Raw genomic sequence first — 27,447 nt, 5'->3', positions numbered from 1 at the left:
AAAAAGGCTCATGTTAACAATTGACAGAAATATTGATCTAAAGGTGGATTCGTTACAAACATGAATATCTATGTTCACTTTTAATTAATTAGATGGCTCATGTGCTTAAGGTTAAAGACATGCCTCAGTGATTTACTTGATCAGGCCCTTAATTACCATATTTTTTGCCTGCTGCACTTTACAGTGTAGATCTAATCAAGTGTCAAACCTTTTGAGGCCTTTCATTGTTTAGTTGTCAGTAAAGAACAGTTATTATAGAAACTAAAATCCTCCTCTTTCTGCAGTACTGTAATTGAAAAATAGTCTCTGAATTTGTAACAAGAAATACCTCCCTAACTGAAAAGCTTCATAAAGCATACTTTAAAAAGAGATTATGATTAACTGTTTCATAAGATGTTAGCCACAGAATATTATGCCCTGTAGAGACCTTTAGATTTATTTGATCCATTCATTCAGGTTTTGAGAGATCTTGTGCACTACAACTTGTTCTCCCAGAACCAGATATATTCATATTTGAAGGAACAGAAATGGTAAAGTTCAAGGACAAGTGAACATAGGATATAAAATAAATTTCAGGCTATTTCTTAAAAGCTACAAGGTTCTAAAAGGCCTTCCTGACCTTTTATTGTTTCAAATTTTTTTGTTGTTGTTAAGAAGTTGATTGTTGCAGAATACTGATTTATTTATGAATAAAAAAAAGTTGTACATAAGCTGGTGTTTATGTATTTCATCTAATAAATCAATTAAAGTCTAGAAAAAGACCAAAGGAGAGGTTGATTCCTATGTACTAGAAACCTTTTAATTAGCTGTTCTTCCTGTATATTATTTACTTTGCACATCCAAATCACCATCCATTATTCATCCATATGCAGTTGCAGAAGCCTTTTGTTGTTTTTTTTAGATCAGACTGTCACCAGAATTTGGGCAACTTGGAAAGCATCCACTTTATTCTGAGCTTTCCCATTCCTTTAGAGTGGCTGTGTAAGTTACACACTGTCCACAGCTACTGCAAGAGAGGCTGACAGGCTAATAAATAATAAATAATCATGCAATGCAACAAATTTGCTGAAAATCAGCAACAGAGTTAAACAAATGTTAGAACCATTTGTGATTAGTTTTAAATTGAAGGAAGGCCAAAAAGCTAAAGAAAGCTAAATTGTTTAGATTCTTATGGACAAAGAACCTCCTGTTGGTGAGACTAAGAGACCTGTTGCATATGCAAAAAAGTCAAGGCATATTACACCTGTAACAAGGGGCCTCAGCCAGAAAGGACTCCTCAGTTCAGACACAGCTTTGAAATCAGTGTATTTTGAAATATAATGCCATCATCATAATATCAACATGTTGATCAAATACCTGGCATTATACAAAGCATAAACATAACCAAGAAAGTTTAGAGAGATTGTTAAAAGAGATATCTGTCTTGCTAATGGCCTTTTGCAATGTTATCCTACTTTTAAGTACATTACATGGCTTACAGGAAAGAAGGTGACTTTGAAAAGTTATCTTCAATTAGAGATCAAATCATCAAAGATTTAGGAAAAAACCAAGAAACAAGGAAGCTGGCTTATGCAGGCATTTTATTATCAATTAGCTGTATATATATATATTATATATCTACATTTCAAAATTAATCAGTATTTTATTAAGGAAAACTATTTATAACAAAGTAAATGAGAAAATTCTTTATGAGAGGTAGAATTACCTGATTAATCTAGAATTCATATACAATATATTGTATATATATACACACACATGCTACTTTGTGTGTATATGTTACATATACACAGTTGCAAAAATGTACAGTATTGCATGTTAAATTTATTCAGTGATTTTGATTTTTACAGCTGCTCTTGGTATTGCTTTTGAACAATTTCAGTACAACTTTCCACAGCAATTTGTGATCTCATCTGTTAAAAACTGATGTAGCACTTAACTTCATTTGTAAAGCAAACGCAGGGTATTCACATGTCTTCAGGAACAAAGACTGACAACTCAACTAAGTTTTATTTTTAAGTTTCTACTGCTATTGGAAAAACAAACAGGTAACAAATCTGTTTTGCTTTTGTCTTGTACATGAGGGGAAAATAAAATCCTCACAGTTGCTTAAATTCTTTTCCTTACCACGCACTTGTGAGTTCTGAAAATTTTACACATGATCTTTAGTACCTCCCTGTGACACCATTTCATCCTAAGCCTCATTCCTAATCACAGCTGACCTGACTGTTCCACAGAGTAAACAGCATCTTCACTATGACAAAAACCTTCCATCAAAGGAGGCTACCTCAGCCACATGCTTAACAACAAATGTATAGGTTTACAAAGCATCCAATTGCTAGATAAGAATTGAATGTATGACCAACATTATACTGTGTGCTGCTAAGGAAATTGTACACATACTGCCAAATACAGGTTAAAATCATGTAAGTATGCAGTGCTACCTGATTCATTGTACATTTTTACCAACTTCAGTTTGGTCTGCCTTCATTTTTGCAGCATATATTGCATAGCAAAAGTTAACACTCCACATTGAAAACAAAACATAAATCCTTTAAGAAATTGAAAGAGCATTAATTGTACAATTCAGTCATCACATAAATTACTTCTGTGTTGCAGTAGAAGATGTAATTACATCACATATCAACAAATATTTTCCCTTTATTTTTCTTTCATTGTGTTTCCTTAAGAAACATTAGCAGCCAGAAGTGGAAAGCACACTATGTATCAAGTGCTTTTACTTGATATTGTAATAACAAATCTCTCACTAGTTAGACTTCCATCCAATTATCAGAAGACCAATTAGTAAAAAAGTAAATTACATTAGGTTCTAAGAAATAATGATGGACCCATAAAACAAGAAAAATCTCTTGTTCATAGAAAAAATTATATCTTTGATAAACATGTACAAATTCTTTAAAATACACAATTTTGTAGCAAAGTAGACCCTAAATTAAAATATATTCTAGTTTTTACATAATTTTTATATATAGTTTACCAAAATATTCTTTTAATACATATTTTAACACTGTACACAAGTTAATAAATGTCTTAATGAAACTCATTAGAAATATATTCAAGCTGTCTCAACATAAAAAATTTAAATTTGTATATAACATGGGTAGTAATTTCCATAAATCCAACTTCAGTGCATTTGCAGTAGTCATTAACACTACATTTCTGCCCGTTAAGAAGTCTCCTCTTGGTGTTAAGGAATTAATACATCTTGTATTGAAGGTTCCTCCTTTTAATGAGCAGCTGCTTCAGTTCTCTTCCATCATGAAGGACATTGATTTGAAGAGCTCAGCAGGTTTCACCAAAGCAGCAAGGCCTTAGTACTGAACATACCCAGACTGAAGGGACTGTGCAGAGAAGAAAAACTGATTAAAACTTACTGGAGAGGTTTTATTTACATATATAAAACATATATTATTCACTTAAGGAGTGGAGGAAGGACAGAAAGGAGGAAAATAAATGAACAGAGTTGGGGGAGAAGACCTGAATCTCTACATAGGTAAACACGAATAAAATAAAAGAAATTAAAAGCTGAGTAAAGTCCATCAACTTTGCTATATCTACACTTACTTTTCCAAACCAGTTTCTTGAGAATCTTAACAAAAGTGTTACAAGTCCTTTAAAATATCACCGCTACTGTAGTTGAATTGTTTCCATTTATCCTGAATGAGAATCCAACTGCTACTGTAAAATTCAGCTTACTTTAGATGTTGATTCAGACAATGACACAGGAAACACATGATGTAGCTCATTACTGAGGAAAAAAGCTACATCAGTAATTACACAGATGCATAAGTTTATGTATCACTACCAAAACCAGGTGAAAATGAAGCACTGCAAATGGTTCATCCGGATTAGTAAGACGTCAGTATAATTAAGACAAAATCATAACCTGCTCTACTGTATTTATTTACATTTCTGTTTCTACTGAAGTCTAAAGTTTTATTAAAAATTTAATCAGCTTAGACAGTATCCAGTTATTTTATTAGCTCCTATACAGATGTGTTTTAGAAGTCATTCTGATGAATATAAGCCTTGTACAGTGACGAGCTGTCCCAGATTAGTATGGTTATAAATAAAACCCCCAAATATATTTTAAAACAGCATCAGTTCTTCAGCATTAGAGAGAATTACTGGAGACCAACATGACTCCTAAGACAGACTAGACCCTCACAGTCTTCCCTTCCATTTTCCTACTATTCCTAACTAGCCATTACAGAAAATGCTCTTTGGCAACCATAATGAAACCCATTAGTGCAAGTGCATAATACATTTCTATATAGCTTTATAGCTCTAACTAATATCATACAACTACTTTCTCCCTATATTTTAAGTCTCAGTGTATATTTTCAAAGTCGTCTTTTAAGTGCATTTTCACATCTTGAAGATTTGAGACCATCTGGATATTCTTTCCTAGGCAGAAAAGTGCTGTCAGCATATAGATTTGAATATCACTGACTTAAGGTCTGGTTTTAGTAAGAGCAAGGCAGAAGGAATAGCCCTTCATTAATGAGCACTTGAAACTTCTCTCTTAATGATCCTCAAAGGCTTCTCATTTTCAGAAGTGCATTTTAACATCTGGAAAGATTGTTACACTTAATTAGTGCAGTATTTTATTAAATGGATCCATCAAAACAGAATCCCAAGTAAAGCTGATTAACAAACATTTTTAAAAGGCATGAAGTGTGGTTATATACTCTCATATGTTGTACAGTAAGAATTACTTTAAGCTTGGACAGATGAAAGATGACCAGAAATCACTTTACACTCTTCAAACCAGCAAGTGTCAGTTACAAAGAACTGAGAGCACCAGCCCCTCACTCAGCAGACAGCAGTAACCAGCAATTCCACATCATGATTTCAATGAAAGAAGCAAACCATAAATTAAAGATTCTGAAGTTTAAACTGCAATTCTTAACATTGTTAGCCATCCTAGTTACAAAAAAAAAAGGGGAAAAACTATCAAGAAAACACATTTAAACCCCCCAAATATCCAGCAGCAGATATTGTGTGGAAAGAGGATAGCATGTTTTGGTAATTTTCGTTACAGAGGGGTAGGCACAGTTCATTTACTTTCAAATGGAGATACATGTTTTTCAGTGTTCCCACCCCCATCATAACTCTACTTCACATCCCTATGATTTCTTCCTAATGGCTCAAAATCTTTTCTGAATACAGGGAAATAATTAAAGAGCATTTTTCTTCAGATTAATCTATGTGACTTCACATAAATTTCTATCACTAAAAACATGGTAATACCTGTAACAACTGAGCTATTGTAAAGTATACATACTCACATTTGAGATTGAAAAATTTAAATATAGCAGGAGAGGCTTGTTGTTTTGATTTTTTTTTGCATTTTTAGAAAAGTCATTTGTGTTCAAATCTCTTCACATGTCTAAAGAGATTGACTGTAAAGCTTCAAAGCCTGTAATTGTGGGTTTTTTTCTCGTTTTTCTTTTAAATCTTTTGAGGAGTTTTCTATTTTAAAATTTACATTTGCCATGACTCAAAGTATGGCCTATGCTTCTGAAAGTTTCATTAAAAAACAAACAAACAAACAAACAAAAAAACCCCAGTCCATTTTTACAAGTAATTTGCTGGATTTAATAAAATCTTATCTGAAATTGAGTTAAAAATAGAAGGGAAAAAACCCCAAAGCAAGTTGACTGCTGGATTGCCAAGACAAAAGTATGAAATCAGTTGATGGAGAAGAAATCTCCATGTGTATTCCTACACTGGTCCCATGCCATGTCAAGCTTGCTGTTTTATACCCAAGTAACAGACATTTAAACAAAGAACTAAGAATTAGATGGTTTCACTACAGTTAAGCATATCTAATGAAGTTTATGCTGAATTAACTGGTTAGATTACTTTCATTTTTCTTCAAAAGGAGGCACAGAAAGCTTCCTGGGAGAGAAAATCAGCACCAAATCCACTGAGGCACTAGAACTGTATTTGCTGATACAGCATTGTAGGACCAAGGCAGCCTGAATTTGAACTCTGTTTCAGGACAGAGTAACCCCACAGCATTTAGGCCTGTTTGTTAGCACTGGAACATGCCCTCTTCCCCAGATAACTGCAAATATGTAACTTAAATTTTTGGAATTGAGCATCAACTCTCCCAAAACACTGCTGCAATAGGAGTGCTGCTGCAGGCAAGAACCACTTGTGAATACACAACAGCCACTAAACCAACTCAGGATGCATTAGGGAAAATGTACACATGCATGTGAAATCTGTGGGTCTGCTCAATTTACACATCTGCAAGGTGCACTAGTGCTTGGTTTTTGCAAAGCCTGTCCTATCGACATTAATGGTAAGTTCTTATTAAGACAAAACATGTTACAGGTAAAAATGATGTATATGAATTTTAAAACACTGCCAACACGTCTCAATTTTTTGGCAATGTTTCCATCTTGCCAGTTTCCATGACAGCTATAGAAGCAAAAGGTGACTCATCTTAAGACTACCCAGTTACAGATTCTCCAATAAAAGTACATTTTAAAGAGTGATATTTGGATTTAGAATTATTTTAAGAACAAAGCAAAAATCTTATAGCAGTACCTTAAGAGTGATTATAGTTGAAGAGAGTAATTCTGAAAATGTTAATGTGAGACAGTGTTTAATCAAAACACACACTTTGTAAAATAAAATATTTATTCTATTTACTGGAACATCAAGTTTTCTCTTTTTTTTTCTTTTTGATCAAGCTTTTCTTCTAGTTCATCAACATAAACACAATGAAGTGGATTATAAGCTTGCACTGATGAAGGACAACACCATTAGAGAAAAATACATGTCAGACAACAATAGTTACAGTCATGCTTATTTTTTATTCTTTCTTTTTGTTAAGTGGAATGTGGAACAGCAGTATTAATGCTGTTTCATTGCAAAACACTGCAAAAAAAGATCAGTGAATAACCTTCTCTCCATACTGCAGGAAAAACTCACTAAGGAGTTCAGTGAACATAAACTAGAACTGGAAAATTGCTGTGCTAGCCATCCCAAAATGCTCCTGAACCACTGGTGTTAACAAAGACAGATAAGGAAGAGTGATAAGGTGATTTGCTAAAATAAAAGCACTGCATGATTACAGCTGGTTAGCTTAGATATCTAACTCAGGGAAGGGAGATTTTGGCAATTAAGAGAAAGGGAATTAATCATTCAAGAGTCCTTTGATGAGCTAATGAATAAACAAAGCACCAGGACATGTAACAGACTTCTGTCAGGTACATCACCTGATGTGCTCCAATTAGAAAGAACACAAACACTGCAACAAGCCCAGGCTGGGCTGTCACGACTTCAAGTAATTTCAGCATCTAAAGCAGTGAAGTGGAAATGATGAAAAAGAATTCTGTTTTTCAAAGAATTCTGCCAGAACTGGTAGCTTGATACTGCTCCATATTTTGCTGATGAGCTTCAGACCACTGGTAAGTGCCACCAAAAGCAAAACAGCTGCATGTCAGGGGCTGAAGTGGTAAGGAAAAACCAATCTTCCTTCATGGGTTAATTGGTCCCAGAAGAGGAGGGGAGGGGAAGGAGAAAAAAAAACCCCAACCAACCAACTAAAAAGAAAAAAAGATGATGCTTTTCCAGAGTTCCACATGAAAAAAAAAAATCCCTCCAGGAATGCAGGACATGAGACTCAAAATAAACAGAAGTCACTATCATCAATAGTAACAACTCTTTTTCTTTCCCCCCTCCCCCTGAGCTCCCAGTGCATTACAGTCAAAGAAAATAAAAGAAGTTATGTTGTTATAAGCAAGATAGCACTGCATAGCAGCTGTCTGGACCAGAATGATTTAAAAAAAAGCCTAAAGAATTTGAACACTTTCCAAAAGGATTTTTGAGCTGACTTAGCTTATCAAAAGAAAATCAATTTGAGATGAGTAGCATGAGATAACCCCACAACAAGAAAATAAGACAACAAAGGGCTATAACACTGACATAATAGATACAGAAAGTTCCAGGTTAAAAGTGAAATAGTTTTAAGCATGACTGTTCAATCAGTGGGACTAAGCCTTCAGAAAAATTATGTTGCCCTCAAAATAAACCATCTGTATATTTGCCAGTGAGCTGCTCACTACCAGACAGAAAGCATTCAGAGATAAAATGATTGAAAAACCTACTCTTGTCTTAAACCTCAGGACATCACAGTGACTGCACTCAGTCAATTGTGCAGAAAATGGGGAACAATTTAGTGCACTCCTCTGTGACACAGAGATGCACAGGGCTACAGGGTACATTTAGAAGCAAATGCATTAATCAGAAAATGTGTTTTCATATCTGAAACATATTCCAAACAGTAAAATTTTTTAGCCATTATATTGAAAGAACATTACTTCACAGGTAAATCAGAAACTTGCACTTTGCTATGTAGACTCTGCATGGCATGGCTTTCTAGGAAATGCTGTTTTTCATATCACAGCATATAATATATAAAATAGAGTATTTTAATAGTAGTAAATATTTTAGAATATTTAAAATAGAGTATCATCACTCTTCAGAGAAGACTGGAGATAGAACCTTGTTTAAAGATCTTGCTGCATTTGACTGTGTATAACCTCTACTTCTCAAGAGCAATATCAAGCCAAGAATTATTCACAGGTTATATTCTTTATATCCCTTATAGCCTTCCATGCATTATTAAGTCATTAAGATAGGTAGGAAGAAAATTAAAGAAGTTCTTATAAACAGGGGAGTAGTGCATTTTAGAAAGGTTTTTCTTTAAAAATGCTTTCCATTCAACCTAAAACTTTACACTATGCCTAAGATATTTCATTTAAATTAATGCTTTAAGTCAATTAACAGTTCTACTGCAAAGAGACAACAATTAATTTCCTTCTTCATTGCAATGCACAGAGCTGTAAGCACCTCTCTGCTGTAAACAGAGCTATTTCACCTGTTCATGAATTGCTCCTTTCTTCTACCTTAAACTACACAGTAACCAACATTCCTTGTTTTCCCCTCTTTTCCTAAGTCATCCTTTTCTAATAAAGAAGGCATGCTACAATTCTGGAAGTTACATTGTAAACCACCCCCTCTCCCCACATAGATTTGGGGAATTTTTGTGTCAAAGCCAACTACCTTGCACCTCGAGGGTTTGAGAGATGAAGGAGAACCACAGCACTATCCTACAATTTTGTAACTACCTAGACAAAAAAGAAACCTGAAGTGTCACCAAAACTTAATTTCCTTTTCTGTGCTTATGGAACAAACCCACTAGCGTGGCTTTCACTGTAAAAAATCATTTGTAGCATTAAGTTACAGCAACTACCTCTCCAAAGGAGATGACAGTTCTCAGCTTTTAAGATGTTATATTTACATCAACCTTTCAAGCTGCCTGAGGAAAACAGGCTTGCTGTTTTTGTAATGCTTTGCATTGTCATTTGGTACCCTTGTAAATTCTGGCCTGTTGTGAATGATGTCAGCTTATTTTCATGACTAAGTCATATTAGAGTTACAAGGAGTTTCTTCCCCTGAGGATGCTGCATGTAAGTTTACATGCATATGCCTTATGCATAATATGTAGTTGTTAGTAAAATATGAAAAAAAGCCCTCTAAAAATGCTGCTGGCAGCATAAAATTCACAAAATGAACAACTGAAAAGAATGGGAATGGACTGACTCTTCAAAGAATTATTGTTCAATACATTAAATATGAGACAGTATTGAAAGTGAGACATTAAAAAAAATAAAATCAGCCAATTTACCACTTATTATTCAGATGAGTGATTGCTCTCACCCACTGGTGGTATACTGACTTTTAGTTCCAGCATACTCAATAGGAACAGAGGACTGAACTGAGGACTGAATTTTTGTAAGCATATTGGACTGAAGACTGGGAACATCTAAAATGGACGAGTTTGCAGACCAAACAGAATGCATGAACAAATGAAAGACTCATCAATGTATCTCAAACAAAAATTCCTTCCTGGCTTGATATATAGCTTTTCACCTCTCTCTTCACCTCTGTGCCTGAAGAAATTAAACCAAATTAGTTAAACAAGAACAGTCCTCTTGTTCTAGAACTTGTTTCAGCATAGAAAACTGTTACAGCTTCTATATCTCACTTGAAAAATCTCAATTATATATAGTTTATTACAGCCCCATGTAGCAGACAAAAAGAGAGTCAAATTAAAGAGGTGAAGATGTGGCAACATTCAAGAACTCCCCTGCAAAAAGTTACTGCTGCTGTTTACAGTAAAGTTTAAACTCAATTTTAAACTCACTGCAGAACAATGATTCTAAGATCATGGAACATCAGCATTTATTTCCAGATAAACTGTAGTGGAGAAGAAGCTAAATTTTTTTTTAAACAAGGAGTCTGAAAGCATCAAGTATTCTGAAGAGCTGCTTTAGTCAAGCAGATTCTACCACAGTAGGAAGAAGTCACTGAGTTAGAGAATACAGAATCACGTTCCCTCAACTAACTTCAATGTTCTGTTTATAGAGATTACATTTCAGTCACACATGCAATTTAATTCCACAATGGAATAATGAGATTTTATTTCCTATTGTCATCTATCCTCAGAAATAGCAATTCATACTCCCAAGCTACAGAGATGTGGCTTCTGAACTGTGAGTGGTGCCACAACCGAGCTGCTAACAAGAGGGTAGGTCCTCCACTTCTGCAGGAAGAAAAGAACACAGCCCATGAATGACCTTTGGCAGGACATCCTAGGTACATGCAATGAATGTTATTAGCTGTTTTCAGACAGACTCACCACACCCAAAACCACTAGCAGATCTAACACCAGAACTTTCTTTATATGAAACAATTTATCAGTGCTAAGGCAACAGAAGCGCGATGCGCAATACTCTGAAGTTAATTTTACACAAAGCCAATTTTATTTCCACATAGTAAAAAAAAATAAAAATTCTAAGTGTCAGAACTAGTCGAGAGAGGCTGACAGGCTCCCTTTATCATAGGCAAAATCTATTAAAAACAGTGTACTATTTTTATAATTAGTAGGCTATCAAATCCTTGGAAATCCAGTATTTTAAATTGGTTTTAAATTTATAGTAGTAGATATGATTATTTTTCCCTAGAATAGATGAAGCTGTTTCTGATTTCATAACTGAAGATTCTCTAGTCTCTCTTCTCTACATTTTGTATAGAAACTTTCAAGTTGCATTAGTTTATCTATATATCCTCTTTATACAGACTCTTGTACACAGAAAAAGAGCACAAAATAAGCCCAAGGCAGTGAAGTTGTTGAGGAATGAAAGCTTCAATATAAGACCATCAGAAATATCGTCCTTATAATACTTTCCACATTTGGTGTTAGAAAAGGAGTAGGTTTCAAGTCAAGAGCACTAATTGCTCAAATAAGCTCTATCTTTAATGATATTCTACTTTCTGTTTACCAAGGTACATACAAAGGCTTCTTAAAATCTGTTACTGCACAAAGATGAAGACACATAATTAACTTATAGACTTTGCTATGGATAATTTGAAATAAAATCTAAAGGGTAAGAAGGTGCATAAAAAAAGTTATCAGAAAAGATGTAAAGTTCAGGCACAATCTATGTTCATGAAGCTTCCATGTAACAGGTGCTTAGAAGAGATGGGAAAAAAGCAGCTGAAATGATAGGTAACAGACAAAGGTGCTGTTCAGAAACATTAGAGGAAGCTGGAGAATTTTGCTGAGTTAAGATTTTTTTTTGCAACAGTTTTGCTCACAGAAGCAAGGAAGAAAAGCATCAGTGAGCTGCCTGAAAGTGCTGTTGTGACAGTGACTTACAGGAATGGCCTCTGGCATGGTGCTGGAGGGGCTGTAAGGCCCATAAAGGTAGGCTGGTGCATACTCATCTGTCACGGCGCTGTGCAAACTGCTTGTGCTGCTCAGATTGTTGCCACTACTGCTGCTGCTGTTGTATAAGTTGTTGTTCAGTTCATGGTTTTTTCTGTGTGGCAGCTGCAAGCTGCCATTCAGGTGACTGGAGATATGGCTTACAGTAAAACCTGTCCTAGAGGACGATGATGTCTCATTGCTCTCATCAGCATCTGAAGCAGCATACAGGTTCCCTAGAGAACTGGCTAGTCTGGAGTTTATGGAAACGCTGAATGGAAAACACATGCAGGGAAAAATATTCACAAGGTATGTAGAGATAAATACAAAAATGTAACAGACAATTCAGAAGACATTAGGTGAATAACACACACCATTCTGAAATAATCTGTGTTTGCACACAGGTTCATTTCTAGCTCCTAAGTAACAAAAAACAGAATTCTTTGTAAGGACTTTCCAAGTTTTGCTTATTCAAGTACTACACCATGGCCAGCTTTCCCCTCTGTCAAACCACACATGCATGCAGGAGATGGTGTTAAAAGGTTTAGGCAGTGTCTGATTTACACTGAAGTAGTTTGTGTACATGGAACAGTTTAAGAACTCCTGCTCTGTTTCTTGCTATCAGTTTCGTGATACAAGCCTTCAAGTAACCAAGGAGTAATATGACAAAATTTGAGACTAGAAATAGGGTGTCCTGAAATATCTCAAGCTGGTTACTCTGTTCAGGCAAATAATTGTGCACATATTTATTAAAAATGCATCAATTATTCTGAGCGTCATTTAATATATATATAATAACTTAGGACAACAGTTATAATGGAGCTAAATAGTAATAAATCAAGGGTTCATAACAAAATTAATTACCACTCCATATGCTGAGAGTAATAGTATATAGACTGGTGGGAATATCTACAAAACATCTGTAAACTGAGATAAGTGAAAGAAACCTTGACAACCCATTTGAACAAGACAGTACTGTTTCTGATGGCACAATCTGCATAAAACTCAGATCACTAGGACCGATTTTGGTTTTTGCTTGTTTTTTTAAATCTGTAGGCAACTAAAGTTTGGCTAGTGGAACAGCAAATCACTGTAAGTAAATTTAAGTCTTATAGCCAAGAACAGCAAGCACTTCATGGGCTGCAGATGTGCTGACAACCACTGTAGGATACTGCAAGCATTTGTACCAAAATGAGAAGAAGAAAAAAAAACCTTTTAAGGGTAGCGCCTGAGGACGCGGCAATTCTGCTTATTCTGTCTGCAGATGGGGAACTGAGTGCCATCATTCTGGAGGCCTTCAGAGTAGACATGGATCCTTCTGTGCCACCTGAAGTACTCAGTCTAAAAGGAGTGCAGAGTTCCATGAGAAGCTAGATTTTATAATTAAAATATACATCTCCAACACATGTAATCTATCAGTACATAGACTGGTATTTTAAAAAGTGTGAATTCTCAGTCTCAGAACTCAACAGCAAAAACTCAAGTTTGCCTGCTTAAACGTATTTTTTTAAAAAAACTTTTCAGATATCCACTCCAAGTATTTCTCCTGCTGCACCTTATTAAAAAGTTACAAGCTACTTTTCACTTTGATAATTTATGAAGGCCAAGTGTCAATTTTTATAGATTTATTGTAAGTTTTATAATAAATTTTAGAACTCTAAATGTAAACTTCATTAAGAGTACTTTTGGAGCTTATACAGCAAGTATGAGTAGAAAAACCCAAAACTGTAGCTTTCATGAGGTCAGCATCATTTCCAAATGAAAATTTCCACAGAGTTGCCAAGAACATGCAGCTCTTTCTAGGGTGGGATTCTTAATGACAAAATCCTTCATGTGTTGATAATGACCAGTATGTATGTTACACTGGACTACTCAAATTGTTACTATTACAGCTGTCCACGTTAATTAATTAATTTAAAAAAATAATTTTCTCGAGCCCTAGATCAGGGGATACAACAATCAGACCTTAAAGGATGAAAAAACTTGGGTACAGATCTCCAACTACAAGCACAGAAGGAAAATGACATTGAGCAGCTTTAATTACACACCAAGAAATGCTAGCCATCTGGAAAATTTCCAGTGCTAGCCATCTGGAAAAATCCAACTCAAAAATTCAGGTCACAAAACTGAAAATAATGTGCTCTTTTCAGTAGTAATGTTTGATAATGACAGAAATTTTATCTTACATATTGTATTTTAGATTCACTGGGGTAAAGCATGCAGTTTGCAGGTGTTTAAAAAGGTTTGTTACCTGCCTGTGCTCAGAAGTTTGAAATAGTGATCACATCAATTGATTAGCAATGATCCAAAACACCGAAAATTAAGACCTAGTCAAGTGATATAAGTTTAGAACTAGAATTTTAAAGTCAGTACCTGAAGGGTTGTGATATTGACCAGGTGTTCAGTTTCATGTCTTGCAGCCTAAAGAAACAAAAGCAGCAATCTTTATTTGAGGATAAAAAACCTTTCCCCTCTGCCAAATCATATCTGTGTGTCTCAGGTTGGCTTAAAATATAAAAATAAGACTTAGACTTATTGACAATCAGTGTTTTAATTTACAGTAAAAGAACAGAAAGTTACTCCAGGCTTAATTTCAAAGTTCACATTTTTATTGGTTCTGAAAAATTCTAAATTTCTATAAGGAGTACAGAAAAGTAATTAAAGAAAGATGACCAAGTTTGATTAAGAATATTTTCTTCAAGTCATAAGTTCTAAAATACTAGATATAAATTTTAAAGTTTTTAAGTATTTTTTACATTATCTTTTACTGCTACACAGTAAGAAGGCATCCCTAAACAGGAAGGCAGAGGGCAAAAAAGAAGAGTAGAGAAAGATTAACAAACCAAATCTGCAACTAATAGATTCATACCTGGAGAAGTTTCCACCACAGAAGGTGGTACAGGTAGTACCACTGCCTTAAACAAGATCATGTACTTGCCACAGGGATCTGATAGCATGGACAGAATTTAAAACTGCAAATGACCTCAGACTGGCATAATTACCTGAGAGCTCCAGTTGTAGCAGAAGAAGGGTGTCTACGACTTTTTAAGGCATTCAGCTTATCGCCCTGTGTCATCCCCTTCTCAGCATCCACATCCTTGTCTTCAGAATCATTCTGCCAAACAAAAGCATGCAAGCAAGGGAATCTATCAAATCCTAGGAGCAGCACAGTTTGAAAGCACTGAGTGTCTCCCTTGACAAAGATCAGAACCCAGAGGGCTGCTCTAGTGTCTCCTGCACACATGGCACTGCCCTTTGCATAGTGCTGGTACATGAAGTGTGCCTCTGTACAAACACACTCACATTTCTGCACAACCTGACCTCAAAGTTCACGATGCTCAAGCCTAATGCCAGCGTTTATTTACTTCAAGAATCTCCTGGACATTTATGCACACCTGCATTGTTATTAGTTAAAAACCTGGAATAAGCAGATTTTTGGTTTCCAGGAGGAAAGCTGACTTTTTGTTTTCTTTCATGCTCAAGAAAACAACTGAAAATCCTGAGACAATGACTTGAAATAATGGAAACTTTTGGAAGCTTAAAAAATTACCTGTAACAGTTTTAAATATTACTTGATCTTTTTTATTAAGTGGAGATTTGTTCTAATTATGTCCTAAAAATATTTAGAAATTATTTATAGCTAGTTGTTAAAAGCTCAGCTTCAGTCTATTTGAAATTTTTCCTAAGGACACTTACCTCCTTGAATTGATTCAAGTCTGGTGCTTTGTTCTTGTTCAGGTTGTCAGTGATGGAAATGTCATTTAAGCCAGAAAGAACTCTGTTAATGTTTCCATTGATGACTCCTCCTCCCTGTTTCTGCTTTGATCGGATGAGCTCTCCCTCCCTCCATAACATTTCTTGCTTCCTTCAGGACACAAAACCAAAGCCATTCACATCAGCACATTTGCAAACATAGAAAAAACCATATGAATACACGCCATGCTTACAGACTGCCAACATTTGAATCTTCTGCACATCATCATCTGGAAACAAATTTACATGTCTAGCACAAAAAAAACTTAAACTCTCAAAGCTTAAAAAAAAAAAAAGCAAACAACCCTCCAGAATCACCATATTAGGCTGTAGTCATAACAGTACTAAAACTTCATTTTCTCAAATCCTTCTGAGGAAAGGGGTTAACTAAACAGGAATTTGCAATCATATTTTAAAGCTCTTAAAACACAACTTAAAAAATAATATAAACCAATGTTTTTATATACATCATGTGTGGCATAACTGATGATACAGAACTTTGCAACTTTACTAGTGGGAGTTTTCTGGATACAGATATTGTGCAGTGAAACTACAGCTGACCTGAGCACTGCAAGTGGATGTAGTCATGTAAAGTTCACCAGGACTCTATATAAACTTTTAGAAACTGAAAGAATATATACTTCACACAGGTGATAAAAATAATAACAATTTCTTTGCTACAATGTGCATGGGCAGAGCAGATTTTTGATGAGGCTGCTTTATTCCTCAATAAGGAAGTTTGCTGGGTAGGTACCAGTCCTGCTAGTTCCATCCAAGAACTGAGACCCTATCACATACTATTGAAACAACATTAAATTCCTACACTGAACAAAGGAGAAAATAGTGAGGAAGTACATCAGAATACACTTCCACTGGAAACCTTTGTTTGGAAACAAAATATTATGGCAAACCTTCAGAGCTAATAGTTCTGAGCCAACTGCCTAAACTTGCTCAATAATAAATGCAAAAGGTAAGCACTTCAGATGGTATAAAAAGTATTTAAAGACTATTCTTTCAATGATAATATTTAATAAATCCTATTTGTTGATTTCATCTTTTGTCCACATCTGTCCACTTCCAACACAATTGACTAACTCCTAAATTCCCCAGAAGAGAAACATTCAGTCTTGAGGCCCTGTGTCCCTCTAAGGGGACAAAATGCACAGAACGCCACAGAAGCTGACTGCTTCTGAGTAGCTCACATTTCAATCCCCTATTAATTAACCTTAAATCTTTTGAACAGGCAATAACTTACAAGTGTCAGTAGACAAATTAGATTGTAAAAACAGTGCAAGATGGACAGGGATGGAGAGGAGCAAAGAAGGTACATATATATATATATATGTATATATATTTTTATATATATTTATATATTTATATTTATACATACTCTTCCAAGAAGTTTTGCTGGGGTCCTATAATAGAGCCTGGGCGACATATTCTTATCCAAGCAATGGCTTCACCATGTCTGAACTTGTAGTGCTTCATGATGTAACAGGCAATCAGTGTTCCTGTTCTCCCCAGGCCAGCTGCAGAAACACAAGAATCAACAGCCACATATGAAGGGATGAGCATTCCAGAATGATCAAATAAAAGTATGAGATGTAAGAAAACTTCCATGCAATGTCATTCACTGTATCAGTATCTGAAAAAATAATTTCTGAGTCAGTGTCCCATTTATCACATAATTCAATTTCAATGCTCTGTGGATATGGAGACAAATCTTTCATACTTTGGAAAAGTTAAGGTTTAAAAGAACACATAACAGCAATCACTCGTGGCACTTGAAAAATTCTACTCCAAACTTTGTTTAAAAAAGGCCAATATTTTTTAAAAAGCTGTGATCAAGCTGGATATCAACTTCATATTTATGATACCAGTAAGAAACCATAATCAAAGCATCTCTGAGAGGCCAGCACAAGTACCTAAAACCCACGGTGCAAATATGTCACATCTCAACAGAGAGCAACTCAGTGGGTTTTTCTTTTTGCATCAGTTTTGTTGTGAAACCAGCACATAAAACTGTTCACTGCTATCTGTATAAACAGCAATGACTGTTGACCAGTGTATAATTTCAGATATCAATAGCTTAAAAAAATTTTACCCATTGCCCAAAAAATCCCAAACTAATCCTGTTTTTAAGGGGACAACAGAGAGACAGAGAAATTAGCTTTTACTATCAGTAAAATCTCAAACTAGAGAGTGAGAATTAATCTCTTTCTATCTCTGTGTGTCAAGCACTAGTAAAGTGTTTCCCCATCTAAACCTTATTTCCCACAAATACAGGATTTGCAATTTACAGTCTCACAATAGCCTGCTATTGTTTATGCACCAACAACAGTCCAAATGAAAACTCCCCAAGCAGCCAAACATCTCTGCTGACAACTCCATACACAACTACAAGCTCTTTACATTTAACCACTAACTGATGTTTTTGAAAGTGAACATGATTTAGGTAGGATGAAGGGTAGATGTTCACACCTAGTGAGTCCATAATTGTAGCTTGGAAGTGAAGCTCTGAAGACTCATTTAAAAGGCAAAGCATTGGTTTAATTTCTTTCCTCCAACATTCTGCTAATGTACAAACTTCCCATTACAATCCTTTTCAATTAGCTGTTCTCTCTCATCTGAGACAAGCGGTTTCTAGAGTAATAGCTGTGCTCAGAACATCTCTGCAATATAACTCTGCCTGAGTTAGGCCTGAGTTAACTGTTGATTTAACACCAGTGGATTATTTAGGGTGGTGTATAAAAACAAAAAGAACAAGATTGTTGATTTGCTTACTAAATGGTCAGACAAAAGACCAAAAATACTTCAATGCAGAAAGCACATATCTAACTCACTGCCAAGTACGTTATATTCCTTTAGCAGCTAAGGCTGGAGAATAACTTACTAACAACCTCCTGCTAATCAATGGTTTATACTCTTATTTAGCCAATTAGGGGATTCCCAGCTTATCAATGCCAGAACTTCTGGGTTTTAGCAACAGTAACAACTTGTTGGAAAATAAACCTGTTTATTTTTGATATGCATATTTATTGTTCATGGGAAAATTATGAATAGTACTATTCTTGCTTCTGATCAGGCAAGACATTTGTCTCCACAATGTCCTTACACAACTCTAAACATAAATCAAGCTGAACCCTTAAAAGCCTTTGTTAATCTCTCTTGACTAAGCATGTTTTGTGCATTTTCTGGCTGGTTTGCTGAATTAGGCTTGTTTGAAATGCTGGCATCACAATAACTCACATCAACTTGAAATGTGGAATTCATACACCACAGAAAAATGTAGAACAGTCAAAAACACAAAGAAAACCTTTTAGTGTCTTGCATTTCCTAGCCAATTATCATAATGCTGTGAAAGCATAATGCAAAAAAAGAAACCTGCATCAACTAAATCTCAAGTTTTCAAGTCATATTAAAAAAACCCCCACAGAACAATGAACAACAGATTGTCAGTTCCTGCAAATAACAGCGTAGGATGTAAGGACCACATATACACAGGAAAAATATTTGGCACCATAAAGCATTATTACTCTCACAATCTGAATGTGTTCTTAAATGCTGTATTTCTGAGATACACTCTATGGATTCATACTTATTTTAACTTCAGTCAGAAATGAACAGGTGCACATACCTTTACAATGAACAGCAATGGCACCATCAGCATTTTCACAGATGTTCAGGAACCTCTGGACTATACTGTCACTTGGTGTGCTGCCATCAATGAAGAACAGATCGTAATGCTCAAAACCAGCATCAGTAAAGCGTTTTGCCTCATAGATCTTTTTGTTTAGTCTTATGACTGTTGTGATGTTATGCTTCTTGAAATAAGGAAAGTAGGCTTCAGGCGCATGAAGAGGATAACCTATTAAAAAAAAAAAAAATCAAGCCACAGTAATTTAATGTCCAGGGTTCATGAAGTTCAAAATCCCACTAAACAAAACAGCCCCTGAAAACTTCTTGAATAATAAACACACTAATACTAAAAATGCTTTAATATTTTATTCAGAATAGACATGTTAGGTGATAAAAAATTGTCCAAAAATGCTCATTAAGACCACTTTTATTATAAAAAAGTGTTAAGAGGCAAAAAGTCAAAACAAAATCTATGTGAAACACTGTATTGTCTCACATTAAGCCCTCATTCTTCTCTGCAAGGGGATTTATACATAAATCTGGGGACATGTATGAATTCAGCATTTCAGAACAGCTGTTTATCTAGAGTCAAGCTGCAGATCAAAGAATAAAAGCATGCTTGAAGAGGAAACACTGCTTTTATGGAAAATAGTTTGTTCTTTTATATTATGGACAAGAGAAACAGTCAAAGGATAAACTGCAGTACCAAAAATATTCCTGTCCTACTGGGAAGTTAGAAAGCTTTATTGCCTTGATTCTCAGTTAAGAGACAAAAGTATCCTCTGGATGAAGATGGGGGGACAGGGAGGGAAGTCTATGACCAACCACAAAACAGCTGCTCAGGACAGGTCATAAAAGCATTAGTAAGTGCAATGCAAATCACAAGATAATTAGAAAAATATAGCTTTGTAATGTGTACTTGCAGTCACCTGGGAGAGGACTATTTCTAGTTTCATAACTGGATTTTAAGTGCATTAATTTAAGAATTTTCAGTTATATATGTTAAAAATAAAACACAGGTTTTCCAAATTCCATGGAACAATTTAGGTAAATTTAGAAAAGAATTCTGCAAGAAAGGGCTGCAACAATGATTAGGGAAGAAATCCAAACCAACCAAAATATTTTCTTTCTGGATTTTGTTGAAATTTTCAGTGGTTGCTTTTTAACTGGCAGGATTTCAGTCACAAAAGAAACATGAGGGAGCAGAAGAAGGGGATGGGGAGGGCAGGTAGGTATTCAGAAAATATTCTACATAAACAACAGGATATGGCACAAATAATATAGTCAAATTCAGAAAAAAACCTGATGATTTTCCAAGCGACTGATTTTCCTTTTAGCTGGACCAAATCTCTACTTTTCCTGTCAGTCAAGTTTTTCATTTGTTTTTATTCCACTAGAATCACATTCCCCAGGTTGTTCACATTACCCCAAGTATCTTCAGTAGGAAAGGCAAGCTTCTTCTAACAGTCTTTCCTGGTCTGTGTCATAAAACCCTTAACGGCCTTCTGTGTTTAATGCAACTCCCCTTTGGCTCTGCACACTTACTGTGTCAGGGGCCAGCTGCCAGGAGGACAGTGAGTGACCTGAGTCTCTCAGGCACTTTGGCACAGCATGCAAAGTTACTGACTGTTAGAACAATTGAAATTCTTCTGGCAAAGAAGAATTCCAAAACTTTTTGAATTAAATTCTATGAGCATATATACAATGCTCACTGGATGATTATTTCTGAAGATTAAAACTGATCTATAATCCTATATTGCCTTCTGCTCTTTTGCTATGATGGTTTTACATGCTGGAAAAATAAGATCAGAGCACAGCATTAAACATACACCATACCATTTTCAAGTTTGCTTTTCGGGTGTGGTCCACTAAAAGCCAAAAATTTTCCTGGAATAATCCAGTTGAAGTCACCATTTTCCACTCGCTACAAAAATTTCAGAAGAGAAAAACATTTTAATATCGTATATTCAAGGTAAAAAACAATTACTCAAGATTTTATTTTAGTCTTTACTGTGTTCTTGTGGCATTAAAATGAAACACTTCAAATGTAATTAGCTAGCTTAACTATATGGGACAAATTAAACTGCTCCTCAGATCTTAATAAAATGGAATGTAAACAAAACTTGCTTAAGTTTTCCAATAAAAGCAGAAAGATCCTTTATGTAAGATATTTCCCCTTGAGAGGGTTCAGTGTTTCAGGACACCTATTAATAATACTGACAAACACCACCATTCTTCTATGTTTTAATCAAAAATTATGGAAACGTGTTTCCTTGTGAGGCACTAGCTAAAAAACCACTTCACAGAAAACAAATTAAAAACCAATTAGCCTTCAAAACAATTACCCTTTCCCTGTAGAAACTGAAATTTACATATTGGCATAAGCTCTGATGAGCCAGTAATAACAGAAGAAAAGTGTAAATTAAATAAAGACAGCAGATTTTAATAAACTTTCAAACTATGACATTTTGAATTTCTTGCTCACTTTTAAATGAAAACCTAAAAAGGCTCTTGAAATTCTGTCACTGCTGAAAATGAAAGCTTCTTTGGAAATACGTAACATCAACTGCAGCTCCAAACTGCCTTCTTTTCTTTCTTTAATTGAAGACTGCTCATTCCTTGCTTGGCAATGCAGTTATTCTCAGCATGACTTTTAAGGACATGGCACTCGGTTCAGCTGCATTATTAAGCTTGTGTTTTTAGCTCTCAGCTCATCAGAACATCCTAATGAGTGAAAGGTTCTGATAATGGACATCACTGTAATCAATTCAGCAACTGTTTGCTTAGCTGAGCCCATTAGGCTTGCTCCCAATGTCCCTAACAATGGAAACTCCTGGAAATTGCCCAGGTTGCATAAGGACTAGGGAACCAACCTCAGTGCCAAGGCAGGACCCCTGCCCCCCACTGGTATCACAGACCGACACCTCAGCCCTGCAGCACCCCTACTCCCTTTAGGGGAGAAGTCCTGTTCAGTAAGCTAAAAATATTTTTGTACTTGTATCACCAGTTTTATTTGTGGATTAAGTTCCTTATAGTTACAGGAGTCATGGCAAATAATTTCAATTTTTATCAATATGAACTACAGGTATCTCTGTAAATGTGTGTATGTATATGCTTGACAGTACATGCAAACACCATTATTACTAAAAAACCCAATCAGTATTTACTTCCAGTCCAACAAAAGGGGAATTAGCTGCCTTGATAAGATAGTAAGATGAAAGAACTATAAACAAGAAAATTTCCTTTTAGCCTGCTCCATTTAAGTTGTATGCAACTTTTGTCTACAAAACCACATACTTGAAGACCTAACATAGCAAAAATCTGGAACATTTAAAGTTTTCGAAATATAGCACAGGACATAAGTAAACATAAAACTGACCATGATGTGTGAAAAAAAAAATGAAGACAGAGCAAAAAATGGACAAAAAATTAAAGATGATTCCAAATTCTTACTTCTTAAACCCAGCAAACAGCAACTATAAACATCATTCACATGTATGTACTTTGCACATGCTAAAGTAATGCTAAGCCTTAAACAAGATAATGGGATAGCTTTATTCAATTATTTTATGACTTTTTCAAGCAGACTAACACCTACTATACATAGAGAATTCCCAACTACCTTTTGTTTTTAGAACAAGTTTTTCTTTTTGTACATGGAGTAAGCAAAAAGAAGCAATTTTATATTTTAAAATTTAGATTATGTTCTTTATTTTGGTAATTCTGCAAGGGCTATACCAATTTTTGAACCTAATCATTATGGAACATTGCAGGATACAGAAATCCTTCTACAAATGCTTTCAAGTTTAGTGAAATAGGCAGATCTGTGTTACAGACTGCCTACTGCAGACATCAACAGCATGGCATATTTTAAAGCTTCTCTAAAGCAATGTAGCTTGAGATAACTTTTTACTACCAGCAGATAAAGGTGTGCATGTTACAAAGTCCTAGAAGTATCTAGAGCCAACCAGAGTACCTATATCTAGGTTGTAGCAAAGTTGGCAGAACAGTGAAATACATCTGTTAGCTTTCTGGGACTTCATATGGGAAATATTTTGGATCTATTTCCTTTACTAGAATTTCACAAAATGCATCCTTACCAAAAAACCCTCAAAATCTGCCTCATCTATATGGCTATAAAAAAAAAAAAATCTGTAATATATTTGGGACTAACAGGAATGGAAGAAGGAGCTAACAAGTGTTGAAAGAAAACATTCTGTGGGTCAGCTGAGAAACCTTGGATTGTGTCCTGGGAGAAGGCTGGGAAAGCATGAGAGAGGTCCCAGAGGTCAGAAAGGCTACAAGAAAACAGTCGATTTATGATGTGATGCACTGAAATTGCAAGGACAGTAATCCTGTGTGTTCTTCAAAAAGAGCATACAGGTTTCCATGTACATACCTTCATATGAACACTGGGTTTTACTCAAATTCAAGTATGCTTTCAGTATGTTTTAAGTTGGGGATACTGAATACTCTTCTTTTAGGTAACTCAAACACATTCAATGCATTATTAAATGTACAAACCTCATAGTGTTCATATTCATCCACATCAAATGTCTTAAAGTCAAAAAATCCATTCTGCAAGGCCTAAAAGGCAACAAGGTGTCAGTTTACACTGAAATACAATATATAATTTCACTTTACAGTACTTTTTTGAGCAAAACTAAATCCCTAAATGTTTGTGGTTGTGGCTTATTGAAGCTTTTACATTAAGACAACATGACATTTTGCACGGATTAACAACACAGACAACAAAACTCCAACAATGTCACTGAAACATGTCAGACTCATTATTCCCCTCCAAAGACATGAGGATGGGACACGAGGCTGTTGCATATCACTTAAATTGTAACATTGATTCTACACACCCCACCTTGTGGGGATCTTTCTGTAAGGCAGATGACAAGTTAAAAAGCAATTCCCTTTTTGTCATACACTCATTTAATGATTCCTATGCCAAATGTATTTTCATGCAGTTGGACATAACAAAACATTGAACACTGAGAGTTTATTGATTTTCTGCACTTAGTATGATACTCTAGTTTTACCACTATAATACCTAGGCAAAATGGCATATACAGAATGCAGTGCCATGTATACTATGTATTTTATTATTTGTTTTAATACACATTTCACAGGAACAATGAAGTCCACTAGCCTACATTAGACAGTATTATTACAGGAAAGAAGTTTTGTATTCAGTTATTTTTATTATTATTAATTATGCCACTTTTGTGCTAAAGATTTGCATATTGAAAACAATTATTTGACTATGAAATGCATAGCCAATATTTATTCCAAATTTGTAAAAGACATTTCTGCAGCATATATTTATACCGAACCAAATGCATTTTGAAAACCAGATATCGCACAAGCTTCTGGAATTAAGGTGTGATAAGAACACATCACAGATCTGTCATTTAAAACCAATAATCAGACTGCCATTGTTTGCTACATACAAATCATCTTTTTAGGACAAATGAAAAATAGCTTTGATATAGACAAGATAGGCTCAGTGACTGGATCTGTCATGAAACCTAAGATACTGAGAGGTTGTCTGAACTGGAAAAGCTGATTTTGAAGAATGTATTTCATTGAAGCACGGCTGGCTGGCTGCACTCCACAACTTGCAGGCCCCCTGAATTACAGGTATATGACATACATACAAACACCAATTTTTTCCAGGTAAACTAAGACTACTTTCAATTAAGGCATATGTTTTCTGCCCAAAGTGTTTTTACCTCTGTAGGTGAACTAGACAAAAATTAAATAATAAATTTTATGAGAACAAAGGAGGAAAAACTGATTCTCACCGTCCTTTTGATGTATTAGCTGCAGATAAATTACAGTGATTGCACTGACTACTTCAGATCTTCAGATCTGTAGAATGCCTCACAAATTACAGTCTTGCTGGTAACTGACAGCTCCTTTCCCACCCCCACAGAACTAAAAATATTAAGCTTGATCTCTCTTTTTCCAATTTTTAAAAACCACTTGTTTTGCCACTTTTAAGAATTACAAGTGGTCTGTAAAGTATCTGTACAGTCCTGTTCCTATAGCCTTGCTCCCTTCATCAAGGACAATGAGAAATGATAAACAAAATTTAAAAAGGCCCCAAGCTAAGAACTGATGTAAATTTTTTTTACGAGAACAGTACTGGAGCTTAATAGCTCAGGACTACTTAAAGTGACACATCACACCACTAGTAAGAACACATTAGTTTTCACTGGTTTTAAAAAACTTTCAAAAGATCAGTGCCAAACACTGAACCGTGTGTTTTGGGCAAAGCAGGGGCCAAGTACATGCAAAACCTGTTCTGATTAAATCACAGATTGAAGATACCTCGGTATCTGTTTCACTGACCTCATCAGCCTGTCACTCCCTCTCACCAGAGGTTATAAATGATCTATCAGCAGACCCAGCACAGGGTCTTGCATGAAGAGCTGTCCCCAGCCAGGCCTGGTGCATTTTCATGTTCCACTTCACCAGGTGAAGTTCAAGAAGCTGTCAAGGCCAGGCCAGGCAGGCAAAGTGCAGCCTTGCCCACCATCAGTACCCAAACACACTCCTCAGTAACTTAGGTTTCATCACTACTCATTCACAAATGTGCTCTGAAACCAGCTTTTATACTCTATTTAAACAGTAATTTTCTTCATGTTTTAAAAATCAATTTAAAACCTTTTTGCTAAGAAAAAATGTTATTACCTTATTTACTCCCTGTAAACAGTCCAAGATGGTAAGATTGTATGTGCTGCTCCCAAATGAAGCATCCCTATAGATTTAATACAAATGAATTTAATATACACAGAATTATTTTAAGAACTAGGGCAAAGGCAGAACACAACAGAATACATTCAAGATATGCAATACCCTTGGAGAACTCTAAATTAAAGTCTAAAGACATTTTTTGAGAAGCTTGTTCAGACTGAAGTACTCCCCTACCCAAGATGTAGCTCAGACTAAATGCAGTTAAATATTACAAGCTACTTTGGGTGCATATTTTACATCAGGTAACTACATGCACTTTACAAAATTATTTATGCTACCCTGGAACAGGAAGGTTTGCATCCCCTCTGGATTGTGTAAAGATAGTAGCAAATAAAGCACTGTTTGCTTAAACTAATATTCAAGTCTTAATTAAGCTACACTAACAGGGGCAGGCAAATAAGATTAATAGCTTGGAACTAATTTACAGGCTTCCATTTTGATGCCCAATTACAGATGTGATTAAAAGTTATCCTGATATAATTAAAATTACTTGACCTCAGTATACCACAGAAAAATTACAACTTGTCTGTAAAAGATGAAGTAAGACTCACCATCAAACATGCACCACCAAACAAAAGTATTGTGGAAAAATGAAAATGTACTTTTTGAAGTTTGCTTCAGACCACTTTGATTTTAACAAAACTCTGCCTGAGCAGATAATTTCCTTATCGTTAAGGAAAAAAAAATATTTTACAGCTTTTCTCTTTGCTATCTTATACAGAGTCCTAAGAACTGCAATTTATCAGAATAGTAAAATTTTAGGTTCAGACAGATACATACTTAATCTATAATTGATTCAAAATTTAAATCTTTCATTGAAAACTTTGGTTTTTTATAAAACTTGCTATAAGTAGTATGAAGTTTTTGATATGCTCCTTCAATCTCAAGTACTTTAAGAGTAGAAAATTCTCTCCTATTCTTTAACAGCAGAGTAAGTTTAGCAGTTTTGAGCAAGCAGTGTTCATAGAAAATGATTTTAGGAAAATTAAAAGCTGTTATTTTGCTAGTGTCATATTGCAGGCAGGCCAATCTAAAAATGCTTTCCAATTATTAGATTATTAAAACACACTTAACTATAATGTTTTGGAATGGGAACTTTGAAGTGCGCCATACCCAATTCCAACAGAGAAATTTTAAAAATGAGAGGCCATAAAGTATTTTCATTATATTGAATAAGAAGAACATACCAAAACTTGATAAATGAATTTTACAGACAATAAATTTTTGACAGATAATGGATTAACATTATTATTTTGAATATCACATGATAACAGATCATTTTAGCACAAAATTCTTTTAGCAAACAAAAAAGTCTTGCAAGCAAAAAAATTAAGGGCTCTGATGGGAACACATACATAGCTGCACCAGTTTTCTGGAGGGGCTGACGGAAATAAAATCAACAAATGCAAACCACAAAATTAAACATTTAGAGAAACATGAATAGAAGATATGTTGTAGAGGACAAGTTCTATTTTGTA

General features: G+C 35.2%; 1 protein-coding gene across 3 annotated transcripts in view; it reads right to left on the bottom strand.

Annotated features, from left to right (window-relative positions):
• Positions 1 to 1,562: 1,562 nt before the first annotated feature.
• Positions 1,563 to 27,447, bottom strand: part of CDC14A (cell division cycle 14A) — a 49,406-nt gene continuing 23,521 nt past the window's right edge. Inside the window, exons 6-16 of one of the 3 annotated variants that reach the window (XM_064720032.1) lie at positions 25,907 to 25,973; positions 23,726 to 23,788; positions 21,038 to 21,125; positions 19,200 to 19,430; positions 16,953 to 17,091; positions 15,506 to 15,674; positions 14,812 to 14,924; positions 14,183 to 14,230; positions 13,022 to 13,150; positions 11,762 to 12,080; positions 1,563 to 3,359 (exon numbers count right to left, since the gene is read on the bottom strand). In XM_064720032.1, coding sequence (XP_064576102.1) covers positions 3,330 to 3,359; positions 11,762 to 12,080; positions 13,022 to 13,150; positions 14,183 to 14,230; positions 14,812 to 14,924; positions 15,506 to 15,674; positions 16,953 to 17,091; positions 19,200 to 19,430; positions 21,038 to 21,125; positions 23,726 to 23,788; positions 25,907 to 25,973 — 1,396 coding nt within the window. In that variant the 3' untranslated portion in view covers positions 1,563 to 3,329. The remainder of the gene's footprint in view (positions 3,360 to 11,761; positions 12,081 to 13,021; positions 13,151 to 14,182; positions 14,231 to 14,811; positions 14,925 to 15,505; positions 15,675 to 16,952; positions 17,092 to 19,199; positions 19,431 to 21,037; positions 21,126 to 23,725; positions 23,789 to 25,906; positions 25,974 to 27,447) is intronic. The other 2 variants (XM_064720034.1, XM_064720033.1) reach the window with 2 other exon arrangements.

The sequence above is a fragment of the Zonotrichia leucophrys genome, chromosome 8 (genome assembly GCF_028769735.1).
Source record: "Zonotrichia leucophrys gambelii isolate GWCS_2022_RI chromosome 8, RI_Zleu_2.0, whole genome shotgun sequence".
Lineage (NCBI taxonomy): Eukaryota > Metazoa > Chordata > Aves > Passeriformes > Passerellidae > Zonotrichia > Zonotrichia leucophrys.
This window is presented reverse-complemented; position numbering and strand designations above follow the sequence as displayed.